Source organism: Vanessa cardui, chromosome 9 (assembly GCF_905220365.1).
Source record: "Vanessa cardui chromosome 9, ilVanCard2.1, whole genome shotgun sequence".
Classification (NCBI taxonomy): domain Eukaryota; kingdom Metazoa; phylum Arthropoda; class Insecta; order Lepidoptera; family Nymphalidae; genus Vanessa; species Vanessa cardui.
Window position 1 is genome coordinate 12,227,045 of NC_061131.1, and position 15,150 is coordinate 12,242,194.

The 15,150-nt window shown below is 32.4% G+C and overlaps 1 protein-coding gene across 2 annotated transcripts; it reads right to left on the reverse strand.

The window, feature by feature from the left end:
* Window positions 1–2,840: 2,840 nt before the first annotated feature.
* LOC124532619 (protein spaetzle-like) lies at window positions 2,841–9,167 on the reverse strand. 2 transcript variants are annotated; one of them, XM_047107605.1, is made up of 6 exons: window positions 9,086–9,167; window positions 6,781–6,835; window positions 5,246–5,376; window positions 4,403–4,510; window positions 3,244–3,344; window positions 2,841–3,099 (listed from the first exon to the last, which is right to left on the reverse strand). In XM_047107605.1, the coding sequence occupies exons 1-6, from the start codon at window positions 9,122–9,124 to the stop codon at window positions 2,916–2,918; spliced, it is 618 nt and encodes a 205-aa protein (XP_046963561.1). In that variant the 5' UTR covers window positions 9,125–9,167; the 3' UTR covers window positions 2,841–2,915. The 2 variants fall into 2 exon arrangements, with proteins under 2 accessions (XP_046963561.1, XP_046963562.1); XM_047107606.1 differs by lacking the exon at window positions 6,781–6,835 and having other exon boundaries at window positions 5,246–5,365; window positions 9,086–9,133.
* Window positions 9,168–15,150: the final 5,983 nt, after the last annotated feature.

The following is a 15,150-nucleotide window of genomic DNA, read 5'->3' on the forward strand; positions in this document are numbered from 1 at the left end:
ATATTCGTATTTTATTATAAAAAAATATTTAACGTAGATATCGTCCGCCGCTTCTACTCCGATAAGCATGTTGTATTTTTTTTCATATTTTTTGTTTGATTGTCAGTTTGTTTTATTTAAAAACAATCTGCTTATGCAACTTATAATTCATAAAGAGTTTGGTTGTCCTAGATTTAGCTATATTACAGCTTTTCGACAACACATTTTTTTTTTCTAGATAGGTATATATTCGGTCAAAATTAGAAAAAAAAGTATTTTGGGGTTCAAATTATTTTTCAGATTATAGTATTTTTTTATGGTATAGGTTGGCGGATGAGTATATGGGCTACCTGATATTAAGTGGTCACTATAACCCATAGACAATGAAGCTGTGAGTAATACTAACTAATCCTTACATCGTCAATGTCCCACCAACCTTGAGAACTAAGATGTTATGTCCCTTGTGCCTGTAGTTACAATGGCTCACTCACCCTTCAAACCGGAACACAGTACTGAGTACTGTTATTTAGCGGTAGAATAACTGATGAGTGGGTGGTATCTACTCAGACGGGATTGCTCAATGGATTTGAACCCGCAATCATGAGTTAAGATGCACGCTTTCTAACCACTGGGCCATCTAAGCACGTTTTCTTTAATAAAAAGAGTGGTTCCAGAAAAATATTTATGTGTGAAACATTATTGACTTGACGACCTCCATGGTCGAGTGGTGTGTACACCGGTTTTCATGGGTACGCCACTCTGAGGTCCCGGGTTCGATTCCCGGCCGAGTCGATGTAGATTACCATTAGTTTTCTATGTTGTCTTGGGTCTGGGTGTTTGTGGTACCGTCGCTACTTCTGATTTTCATAACACAAGTGCTTCAGCTACTTACATTGGGATCAGAGTAATGTATGTGATGTTGTCTTATATTTATTTATTTATTTATTTATTGATCCTCATTGACCCCGTCTTAAAAAGTGATACTTATTTTAATGACAACACATTTGTAAACGATTTTAATAGATAGGTAGTTACTAATTTCATTTCACTTGCCCAATGTATTCATGGAATAGATAACAATGTATTAATTACGTTATACGTGATTAAAAACGTCCTTAATTACATAATTTTTCTGAGAAATGTAATGTTACCTTGCTAAATATTTATATTGATAAAGTGCCCCGTGCTGCATACGTGTCGAGAAACGATTTGTTTAGTTTAAGATATTCGCTTTTTAATGGAAGATTTAATTTAACGAATAAATTGAGAGAAGTGGGATCCATCAAGGAGTATGAAAAAGATTATGGTTTATATTTCTTTCCGTAGGTATGTCGTGGTGGTAGGGATTTATGCAAGCCCGTCTGGGTAGGGAACACCCACTAATCATATATTCTACCAACAGAAGTACTGAACATAGTTTGTTTTACGTTCTGGCTAAAAGGGTGAGTGAGCTATAACTACAGGCACAAGGGACTTAACATCTTAGTTCCCAAGGCTGGTGGCGCATTGGTCATTGAAATAGTTTAAGTTCATTCGTTTATTTCAATATGTTCGTTCAATCATTCAAGAAAGATTTATTTCTTATCGTAATCTCTCAAACTAGTTTAAAAAAGTGATACTTTGAGATCAATGAATGACAGTTTGACCGGCTAAAAGTGAGAGGCGAGTTTATATATAGATTTACAAAGAATAATTATACAAAAACTGAGTTTGTTTATTTGATTTTTTTATTAACTCCTGACGCAAAAAGAGGGGTGTTATAAGTTTGACGTGTCTGTCTGTCTGTCTGTGTGTCTGTCTGTCTGTGGCATCATAGCTCCCGAACAAATGAACCGATTTCAATTTAGTTTTTTTTGTGTTATAGGTGTTTTACGGACGAGTATTCTTAGACATGTTTGATGAAAATCGGTTTAGCCGTTTAAAAGTTATGTGGAGTTAAAGTGGGGAAGAAAAACCGAATGTCTGCAAATATGCTCAAGTGGGGTATCAAATGAAAGGTTATGACTTGTACATTACAAAAAACATTAGTAATTAAATAAAATTGTTAGAAAAAAAGATGAATTAAGAAACAAAAAATATTAATTAGTAAGTAAAATAAAAAAGAACAAGTTTGATCTTAAAACGTAATTTTAACTTATGTGTTTTAAATCGACAAGAACCTACGTATTTACAACTTAACCAGACATATTTTAAGGATGTTTACCTTTAAAAAGTATAAAATAAAAAATTAAATTAAAAATTTCAAAAACCCCCAAAAAGCCACAAAAAACATAAGCTACCTTTAAAAAGTAAAAAATAATAAAAGAAAATTAATCCTAAAATACCTATATGTATAAGTATGTATTAATATTAAAAAAAACGTCGCGTTGAGGGACCGAACGCTATTGTACAAAATAATTATAAGTGTTAGATAAAAGATGAGATAGGTAAGCATGTGACACTAATTAATTAGGAGCGATCGTTTTGTAGAAAAACATCGATAGTCTAGTTTATATAGTGTCTTCATTTAAGGCAACAGATCCCTTAGTTCTGGGTTCATACCCCAGGTAGAACCTACATAAAGTTATACATAATACCCCCCGTGTTCAGTGTTCACGATAAATTCTCTGATTGAAAGTTGGAAATGTGCACAGTGTAGTGTGTCATGTGCCTCGGAAGTAAAGGCTTTGTTTTATGTATTGATATTCTGTCCTAGTCCCGGATGTAAGGGGGGTAGCAAACCGAGGATTTTGTCCCGGGCAGTTGTTCATGGGGGCGCCAAATCCTCCAACGTAAAGTTGTGGTCTTTCCTGTAGAATCTACGTTCCCTTTAATTGTTAAATAACGATTCCAAAGTGCTTGTAATTGTTCAAGTAGGCTTGAATAAAGTTTATTTCGATTTGATATGATTTTAAACAATTATATTTAAAATTCAACAAGAATGTACTATGATATAATCATTTTAATCCATACATTCTTCTCAGAACACAAGAACAACAACTAGGTAATTGGATGTTCACTTTAACGACTTGATTTTGTCTGTCTAAGCCTATCATCTGTCGGATGATATACTTCTGGGCGCATCGTCCTTCGTATCCATTTTGGATATATGCGGCTGCCAAGCAAGGCGAGTCATGGACCCTGAAAAAACAAATGAAAATTTAAATTTGCGACACAAAAACGAAGCGCTACAGACATCACAGAAAATTTCAAAGTATATATCCATATAGTAGTGTCCAGCAGGATGTCACGTCAAACAAATTGAATGATTAAAAAGCACATTACCTGCAAATTTCTAATTTAAACGTTTGCTGTGGACGTTCCTTGTTATTCAAAATGAAGAACCAAGTTCCATTATAGTCACGAGCCGCGCGTGGAGCGTATATCTACAAACATAAACATAATCAAACCTCTTTGCGTAATGTTATAAGGTAAAATTTTGCGAAGATTGGATAACTATGGTTTTACTTGGTGGTAGGGCTTTGTGCAAGCCCGTCTGGGTAGGTACCACCCACTCATCAGTTATTCTACCGCCAAATAATAGTACTCAGTATTGTTGTGTTCCGGTTTGAAGGGTGAGTGAGCCAGTGTAACTACAGGCACAAAGGACATAACGTCTTAGTTCCCAAGGTTGGTGGCACATTGACGATGTAAGGAATAGTTAATATTTCTTACAGCGTCTGTTTGTACGGGTGATGGTGACCACTTACCATCAGGTAGCCTATATGCTCGTCCGCCAACTTATACCTTAAAAAGTAAAAAGCTCAAGAATGAAGAATGAATTTTAAGTTCGTAGGTTTTCTTTATCTTGGTAGCAAACGAGCCGGAGGGTCACCTTATGGTAAGTGATAGGGTTACCACCGCCCATGATCATGGTCATCTACAACGCAGGGGGGCATGTAGGTGCCCTGCCGGCCTTTAAGAAAGATTTACGCTCTTTTCTTGAAGGTTCCCAAGTCATATCGATTCGGAAAAACCGCCGGCGAAAGCTGGTTCCACAGAGTAGTTGTGATTGTGGTTGTTATGTTTTTCCATATGACTTATTACTAAACAGATTAAAATAGTTGTAACGTGGAACAACCTACGCATGTTTGATATATGAGAATGTCTATTTTGGTAAGGTAATGACAAAGATCTTGGGTTGTCGAAGTAGATTTTAGATTCACATTCGTCAATCAGTCGCTTTTTATTAAGACTTTCTTTGAGTGTACTAGACAAAAAATATGTTGGATTTTTTTTGACAAATAAATGGTCCAACTTCCATTACACATTGCGAATAAACATGATATCCCATATTTTAGGTTATTTTTGTTTACTCATTCAGTTAGTTCTCTCTCGCAGATCTTAATACTCCATTAATGTTGCAAGATGGGCTTTTACGATTTTTTCCACTTATTAATCGGAGTTATAAATAAAAAATTAAGCATTTTTACATCGAAAGCACCTTTTGTGTAGATTGACAAAGGTCTGTGTCATCTGGCTCAAGTCTCCTAGATGGAGTTGGCACGACCGAACGGTCTTTGTTGAATACATTGATGGTATTTTTTTCAAGCTGAAACGTTAATTTTTCAAATTTATATAAAGCTATTATTAACATACCTGATAAATTTAAAATATAAAGTTAAGCTCTAATGTACAGTCAGGGTAAGAAAACGTTCGTCATCTTAAGATCTATTTTCGTGTGCTAAGTATCAGCGATAATCTGCTTCACCGATCGATAATATTTGACACTGACAGACATATTTTGACAATTCTGCAGAAGATATTATATCTAATTTAAATTTGTATTGACTAACTATGCCATTAAAAAGGTTTCATGTTGATATAAAACAAGCGTAGCCCAAAGATGTTACACTATTTTGAACCAAATTATCATACTATGTAAGTTTAATTTTATATGCAGTAGTCAGTTTAGTGCTTTATTTACAAAAGGTAATAATAGTTTAATACTTCATAAAGGAATTAATTTGAAAACTGCCGAAGTTTTTCTTACTCTGACTGTACAATCCTTCTAGATTTAAAGTAATAATCCTGCTATCGGTTCTTTCAAATATTGGGACAGAACTAATTTTAATTAAACTAAGTATTTTTACCTTGCATTGTTGTACTTGGCACATGGGACATATGTTCTTAGTTACCAAGGTTGGTGGCGAATTTGCAATTTAAAGAATGGTTAGCTATGAGCGATGATGATTACGTATGATCAGATGGACCATTTGCCTATTTTACACCTACCGATATAGATTTTTTTTTGTTTTAAATCTTTTATTACATAACAATTGCTTACGTCCTCAATTAAACCTGCCGCCAAATCTTCTGGGTAATTGGGTATATCTTCACAGACGCCAATATCCTTACAACTATCGGGAATTTCTAAATTTCCCTCAGCTCTCCTTAATTCTGGAAACTTGAAACCGCCTAAAATTAAAAATTTAAATACAAACATGTACGTTTTTAAAGACAAAATCTTCGTGTATAGCGATTATTTTTTGTTTATTGTGAACTAAAAATACGTCAAAATATTATAAATTTCGAATTATATTACAAGATTTTATATTACGAAATGAATCCATTTAAACTCACTACAGAAACAACCCCGCGTGGTGTCCTTAATGGAGAAGAAACATCAATCAGAAACGTTGTCGAAAACGAGATGTTACGTTAAACGTCATGTTAGATGTTAAGTCCATCATTTGAAGTTTTATTACACAAACCATTTATCAAGGAAATTATTACAATTAAATTTGATACAGTATAAAATTGTTAAGGTTTTCCTTAAAACAATTAAAGTAAATTGCTATAGCCAATTTATATTTCCCACTGAATTGATATATAGATACTATTTGACATTAAATTTTTAATTTAAATAAGGTTTCATAATGTTTGCGCCAAATTTAGATTTCACAGTTTTAAATGAAGATTAATCTAAATAAAACCTGTCATAGGTTTCGAAATTCCGAAAATAAACGCGAAGTTTTGCGGGCGACCCACTGGCATTTGATAAAGGGTAATTTTGACATCTTTATATCATGTTTAATTTTAACGCTTTGTACTTGTGCGTCCCAAAATATGGAATTTAAAATCGTAACTTGTCCACAATTTTAATGTCGGTCAGTCTGTTTTAAGTATTATTGAGGATAAGATCAGGAATCAGTTTATCCGAAGAAGTACTGGAGTTACCGACACAGCTTGCAAAGTTTGTATACTGATGTGCCAATGGTCTGTCACGTATGTTGGAGGATTAATGGGCATTGAAGATGACAAACGCAATGTAGAGCGTCCCAACTCCTTCCTCCACCCGACTAGATACGAAAGTTGAAGCAATTAATATATGACTATTGAAAGTATACCAACATCTGGTTGGCTTTTGAAGCGACTGCAACAGTAACAGTAACAGCCTGTTAATTACCCACTGCTGGGCTTAGGTCTCCTCTCCCATTAAGGAGAGGGTTTGGAACATATTCCACCACGCTGTTCCAATGCGGGTTGGTGGAATGCACATGTGGCAGAATTTCGATGAAATTAGACACATGCAGGTTTGCTCACGATATTTTCCTTCACTGCCTAGCACGAGATGTATTATAAACACAAAGTAAGCACATATATATCGTGGTGCTTGCCTGGATTTGAACCCGAAATTATCGGTTAAGATGCATGCGTTCTAGCCACTGGGATGAAAGCGACTGACTATCACCAAAATGATAGTTTCACATCATAGTATTTTTTGAAAATCAGCAGTGGACTGGAAACATCCTCGTTTTTGATACGAACTTATTTCAGTAACAGAAGGCTTCTCAAATATATTCAGGATTTTTTACGCACCATTTAGATTGTTGTCGGGTGACACTGATTCAACGCCCTTAATTGTTACCTGAAACTGATAAAAATATCTTTAAAATATAAAGTAAGAATCTGTGAATGCTTCAGAAATAAGTGCGAGCCTCCTAATTGGTCGATTTCAAGTTTATTTTGCCACGCTTTTTTAAAACGGGTTCCTATCAGAATTCCACTTAGGTTTGCCAAAAATGTTTCATATATAATCACAAAACAGTTGGTATGTGAGTCATTAGTTATTATAAATTTATATTATAAATATAAAAAAATACAAATATTAAACAAAGAAAAATTATTTTAACTATTTTCTTATCTACATTTTGTTGTATGTTTTATGATATTTTATATTTGCCATAGTAAAATGAACATTTTTTTTAAATATATGTTTTGCTGAAAACTACATAATTATTTGTATATATCTTCATAAAAATGTTTAAACTAATAGCATTTTTTCCTACCTTATTGACGATTAACGAATTACGGTTAGGTTTATTTGTAAATAGTCAAATACTAAACGGGCAACTTAAAACAATGGATGGCATTTGTTTTAAATAATAATTAAACTGAGTATAAATGTGGTATGAGCATATTATGTGGACGCATGAGGTCCATGTAAGAAAGGTCTTGAGAATGGTCGTAGATGGATACAGAGGAAGAGAATGGCCGAAGAAACGATGGATCGTCTGTGTTAAAGAAAAAGGCTGGGCAGAATGTAACTTGTAAGATGACGTCAGGCCGAAAGGTATAGAAGAAGAAGATAAGCTACGCCGACCTCAAATAAAATTGAGATCAGGACAGGATGATGAGGACAATGATGAAATATGAATAAAATTTTGTCGTAATTGGTTTCAAAAAAAACCTTCACAATCATTTCTATAGAAAAATAATAGTCTAAGCATCAAGACTATATACGTCATTCAAGGACGTAAAAACTTAACTTATCATAACAAAAAATGTTAAATGTTCTTGGTAGGCGTAGAAGTAGTTATCTTATTATTTCACTGCATTCTCAGCTTTAACAATCTAGACATATAAATAACGAAAGCCCGAACGAAACCTTTGTTTTTTTTTTATAGGAATGAGCCAAGGTTTTTAAATACATTTTTTTTTTACAATAGGGTCTAGAGCAAATACGTTTTCAAGGTCTAAAAGATAATGCGCACAAAGCTATTAAAGTTGGTCCATACATTTGATCCGATGGGGTTTATCAGCCCTTCAAGATAATTTTTTTATTGTCAAAGAACTTTAGTTATTGAATTTTCATGAGACGAAATTCCACTATTAGTGTTTTTTTCAGAGTGGTAAGTAATTTTAGAAGATTTACTCCTATTAAGAGGGCTTCGTTTTTGTAGATTTATTTTATTAAAAACTTTTTTGGATTCATTTCTGATTCAATTCAATATGTTGCCGTTGTATATACCTTCGGGTCGGCTTCACAATTCAAATCTAAGAATTGTAAATTTAATCCATTAGTGGTGCACCAACGGCTATGAAATTATTGATATGTTTAAAGTGTTATTCAAAATGAAATTTCAATCTTATTTCTTACTTGGTTATTTATGTATATGATATATAAAAAAAACCAACTTTTTTCTAGAATTCTTTATCTAAGAATGTTAATTATGCGTTGGAGGAAGACCAATTGGGCCACCTTATGATATGTGGTCACTATTGCCCACAGACAATGGGATCCAGTGCATCACCAACCTTGGGTGCTAAAACGGTATGTCCCTTTTGCCTGTAGTTACACTGGCTCACCCTTCCAACCGGAACACAGAAATACTGAATACCTTTGTTTGGCGGTATACTACTGATGCGTGGGTGGAATATACCACAAATCAATACCACCACGTAAATATATTTAAAATTAATCGATATTTTGCACCCATGTTATATAGTCAACAATACAGTGTGACTTATTGGGCGATAAGAATTTTTATTAAATATATTTTTCAAAGAAATGAATAAATATATACAAAAAAAAAAACGAATAGAAATAATATTAAAAATAAATGAGATACTTAAAATATTATGTTAATATATACTTATTTCTAACAATATATTTTCAACTAATATTATAATATCCATAATAATTATATTATTTATGGATTTCCGCTTAAAGACATATATTTATTATTTAAAATATTCACACACCTTTATATCCACCAACCCTCATTGGACTAGCGTGATCTTGAAGAGCCCTTAGCCCAGTAGTGGGATATTTACAGGCTGTTCACGTTATTATAAAATTCACTTAGTACGATAGGCGTTTACTTATCAAACTCAAACATACCAGTGAAACCGAAAGTACGAACAGTAGAATGCCAGCCATCACGATTGACTTCTTGTTTTAATGTTTTCCTCTGAGCGTGCTTCCTATTTATATAAACATCATAAACATTTTTTTCAATCTTCACGTCTCAACGAATACTTATTACATTTTATCAACGACGACAAATACGCTTATATTTGAATTCGACTCGCTAAATTGTTGAATTGACTTTACCGAGACCTGTATTTTTTATTTTAATCAGTTTTCCTATGACAGTTGATATTGGGAACTGAGATGGCCCAGTGGCTAGTAGTACTCGGCGGTAAAGGAAAACATCGTGAGGAAACTTGCATGTGTCTCATTTCATCAAAATTCTGCCACATGTGCATTCCACCAACCGGCATTGGTGGAGCGTGGTGGAATATGTTCCAAATCCTCTCCTTAATGGTAGAGGCCTTAGCCCAGCCGTGGGAAATTTACAGGCTGTTACTTTACTTTACTTGATATTGGTGCGCGGGAGGTGAGGCTGAGCTCAATTATAATTTGATAGTATGATATAAGTGTTTCCCATTTACGTACAAAGTTGAATAAGCAAAAGTAATGGAATTGCATATACTGTATCACTAATATATTTATATATATTTATATGAAATAACATTGTTCCTTAGTTGTATTCATTAAAGAAAGTTGTTTTTCGTCCTCGGTTTGAGCTCGTTTGATAAGATGCAGCGGATTTTACGTTTAATAACGGCAATGAGGAATTTCTCTTAATTAAGCAAAGGATAATAAAAATATTGCAATGAAATTGTATCCTGTTTTTAGTACAGTCAGAGTAAGCAAACCTTCGTCAGTTCTCAAATTCATTCCTTTATCAAGTATTAAACTCTTACTACCTTTTGAAACTAAATCACTAAACTGATAACTGCATACAAAATTAAACTTAGATACATAGTATGGTAACTTGGTTCAAAATAGTGTAACATCTTTTGGTTACGTCTAGTTTTATATCGACATGAAATCTTTTTAATGGCGTAATTAGTCATTCCAAATTCAAATTAGATATGATATCTCCTACTGAATTGTCAAAATATGTCTGTAAGTGTCATATATTCTCGATCGGTAAAGCAGATCGCTTCTACTGATCACACGAAAATAGATCTTAAGGTGACGAACCTTTTCTTACTCCGACGGTACCTTTTACATTGCAGATGGATGTAATTAAACTTCCTCTTCCTGTTTCTCGTATACTGATTTATTCACCTTTTAAACTCGATTTTTTATACCAACTGTAGTTAAGAGTTACATATTACATCCAGGATTGTAACATTAGGGGTGTAAAAAGTCTAATTTTAGATTGCGTTTAAAATGTAAAATTAAAGTAATATATGCCAACAATTTAAATTCACAAAAATTAAATTTTAAGCTTCTTCTAGAAAGTACGAAAGGTATTTTTTTAAGTCATCGTGTAGTATTTTATTGAAATTTAATTACTGAAAAAAACGTACCTTTTACCGCCTGGGATATTTTAATCGTATCACATGTTTATGTTCAGATTATAATATCATATGAGAAAACTATCCCAATATGCATTGTCAAATTAAGTAGCCGGACTGACATGAACAATGGCGATAGGGATTAGGCGGGCCTGTAAATACAAAAGCCATCTTGAGAAATATGGAACTTTTCTGACGTCAATTCAACTATGGATTTGAAGGCATTTCTTCTAACTGGAGCGTATCACTAGTAGCATTTCTGTCTTACCTAAAGATCCTGTTTGAAAAAAGAAAAAGTTCTTGTTAATGATCCTGTCTTTTTAATAAGTCTAGTTAGGTTTCGTTCGTTCATTCATCCGAGACAGACGTCATTTAAATTGCTTTATCGTTCAATAACACGCGTTTATCCGCTCGAACTGGTTTGAACAAGTAAGAGCGAAATGATAATGAGATGATTGACTTACAGTCTGACCGGATGAAGTGAAAGCGCTATGATTAGGCCTGCTTATATTCAGATTAATACACAAATAATATATATAGTTATCCTGACTGATATTATCAATACAAAAATGAGTTTGATCATTTGTTTGGTACGTTCTAATTTCTAACTTTTCAAAGGATTATTATGAAGTTTTGCGTACTTGTATTGATAACTTGCATATCTGCACGAATCCAAAAGTCTGTATAGAGATACATATGTTGTTGAAATAAAAAAAAATATTATCAAAATAGGTTCACGAAGTCGAAAGGTCATACGTAATAAAAATAAAAATATAGTCGAATTGAGAATCTCCTCCTTTTTAGAAGTCGATTAAAAAACCTATCAACTTGCTAGATTTATTTAAAATCCTTTAATGACATTAAATGATATACTTATTTTAACAATCAACATTGAAAATCATCAATCAACAAAAGCAGCTTAAAAATAATTTTAAAAGAATTGTCTTTACAAATTTATTTGGAGATATATTATTGAGGAAAATATCGTATAAAACCTGCATATGTTATGAAAGATTTCGTAGAAATGTATGTATTTCAACTTGTATTACAACATACACAGGTTTACTAAAGGCTGTACGTATAAGAGTTAAAATTACATATTTGTAATGAATTAAACATATATTTGAACTGAAAGATATCCGTTAAAAGTGTCATAGTAGAATTTTATACTATAAGCCACAGAGTGTTCTAAAGCTAATGATATATATCTGTATAATAAAATAACTAATTTATTATTAGTCGTTTTAATTGTTTACAATTTATTTATACGGAATTATGAAATATAAAATAATTATGCAATGAACAATAAATTACTTGGTAATAATTTTACTGTATTCTTTGTATAATCTCTCCTAATGACGTTGTGAGCGATTCTATTAAGTCCAAGTAATAATGGATTCCCTAGTAGTCCTAAATGTAAATATAATATATTATGTGACTCAGTAAATTCGTTATAAAACGATCGTTCGTTTACCTTGAACCTTTAACTTAGTCGTCAGAAGGCCGAGCGATGTTTAAACGTATGTGTCATACTAATATGGATATGTAAAGTTGCTCTTTTCCTGTTTAATGGAAGACTTATCAATTAACAGTTAACCGATATATATAAGGCTTTACATATAAACTTTGTTTGGTTTGTTTTTAGTACATAGAACGCCTCTTTCGTACATGATTGGTTTGACATTCGGAAGAAAAGGACAAAACATTGCTTAAAGGATTTTTACTAAGTCTGAAAATCTTTTATAGATTGGTGATTTTTTTATGGTATAGATGGCCAATGATTGTGGACATCTGCAACACAGGAGTCTTGCAGTGGCGTTGCTGGTCGTTAGATATATACGCTCTTTTCTTAAAGGTTATACTAATGATGGGACTATACTTATATACCACTGTCACGAATAATTGTACAAAATTGTATTTATATTCTATGCAATCTGCTTAAAATTTTATATATATTTAATACTCTATGCTAAATTAATACCAAAACTTTGTAAGAGATATTTGTCATTCGAAAACTATATATTATATAAATATAATAAATATATAAATTGTCTATATTATAATATATGTGATGTTTACAGTCTAAACAAAAATATACTTTATTCGAGTAAGCTTACAACCTTGGCATCATTTTAAGAGTTATTTTTAGTTAGAGAATATATTCACCAAAATTGGTCTGATAATAAATAAAATAAGAACTTAAATTACGGTAAAGCAGAGCATGACGTGTTCAGTACTTTCTTGTTTTAAAAACGAAGTCCTTTCATGAGATTTACAAGAGTGATTTTTCAAATAAGTAAAAACCAAAAGGAACCTTGAAAACCATTCTCTATCTTTTTCTTTCACTTTGTCTCTTTCTTGCTTCATCTGTCTAATATACATACATACGGAGATGAAATAAAAAAATATTTACTGTTTTCAACCGACTTCAAAAAGGAGGAGGTTATCAATTCGTCTGTATTTTTTTTATGTTTGTTACCTCATAACATTTTACTGGGTTGACCGATTTTGATATTTTTTTTTTGAAAGGTATTGTTTCCCGTGGGGTTCCATTTTAATTTTTTTTTTCCGATGATGGTATCCGTATGAAAATGTATGTGCGCGATAAATAGGTGAATAACTCAAAATTGGTGGGCACAATTTTGATGATTCTTTTTTTATTATAAAGGATACACTTTAAGGGTAGTTTGGTGAAAGTTTGGTAGGGTTCTGTGCATAGGATCCATCACAAATTAAGGGAACGGGAGGGAACGGAACAATTCTGACGAGCACGTTAGCAATACTCGGTCGAATCTTTTATTTATGGGTTACTTGGATATTTGAATCACCTTTCGGAACGTGGTTATGTTCATATAATTGTCATAATCGAATATTATAATCAACTAGCGACCCGCCCCGACTTCTCACGGGTGCAATACTGATACTAAATATACTAAATAATTTGTTTATTTACGACATCACATTGCAAACTTCTAAAATTGTCAGTGTTTCTTTACTATATTGTTCATTTATTATATACGCAAACCTTCCCCTTGAATTACACTATCTATTAAAAAACCCCATCAAAATCCGTTGCGTAGTTTTAAAGATATAGGGACAGAGAAAGCGACTTTGTTTTATACTATGTATTGACGGAACTCCTAAACGGCTTACAGTTAGGGTGCGATTTGGGGCAGAATTTCTTACTGTCTTTAATCAAATTTTGTATATATGATGTGATGTCATATGATGTACGACATAGCATACGAATAGCTCTTTTGCAAAGATTTTTTACTGAGGTCGATTACAACTCTTTCGAGGGTGGTACCTTGTAGTTTATGCCGCATGACGTATTAAAACCACATTCGAAAGTGTATTTTTGCTTTATTCAAAAGTTTCTTTTGACATTGTCCCCGAAGTTATTTCTGATTCATATTAAAGGCACTCTTAATCTATCCATATTAAGAAAAAATAGTTAGTCTACATAAGCTTCACTTAAAATCAAAAAATAAATAAAAAATTTAACAAAAAGAAAACCCGACTTCAAACAAAACACTATTTTAAAACAAATAAAAATGCACTAAAAAGTAATAATAATAATTGCATATTTAACATATTTTTTAGAGTCCTCCTAGGTAAAATGAAATGAAAAATATTAGACTACTTAATAGTCAATTTACGATTATATAATGTAGTTTTAAATATATTGCTATATTTGGAGTCGGTTTTTCTTTTTGTTAAAATTTTTATTGTTTTAATTCACATTTTTTAATAACAATATGCTATAGTTATTTAATTATTCTCAATGTTGTTAATTTTATTTTTTCTGTTATTTAATACATAATAATCTGACACCCTTCATGGTCGAGTAGTGTGTGCACCGCTTTTCATGGGTACGCCTCTCCAAGATTCCGGGTTCGATTCCTAGCCGAGTCGATGTAGAAAAATGTTCATTAGTGTTCTATGTTGTCTTGGGTCTGGATGTTTGTGGTACCGTCGTTACTTCTGCTAGTTACAGCTACGTACATTGGGATCAGAATTATGTATGTGATGTTGTCCAATATTTATTTAAATTTGTTTAATAATACAGCGAAAGAAATTTCGTTCCAACTGAATGTCCCAATTTTCCAAGACACTTCTCGTTTTGTTATTTATTTGAATCGTTTGAAACTATTAAATAAAATTAGTGTAGACTAGAAATTATTAAGGTCTCATGTTATTATTACGTATATATGTAAACATTTGTTAAAACAAATATTTACATAAATGTTGTAAATTATGTGCTTAACCCAGACAATTGACCAGGCTATTTGATCTTTAGATAATAAGAAAAGTTCGAGATGAAATGGGAAAATCCTCGATACAAGACATAAAAATCTTAATCATTATAATTTAACTTATTTCCGCCTCATTGTTTTGGTGTCTAAACTTTTAAGAGTTAAGTCTTGAGGTTCCAAATTTAAATTTCGGTTCATAACAAAAAAAAAGTAAAAGTAGTATCAAGCTTTTGGAAGCGCCTTTTTATCGTTAGTCATCTAATCAATGATTTATGATATGTCGAAGCACCAAAAAGTTTAATTATGTTTTTTTTTTTATCGTACATGCTGGCAACTT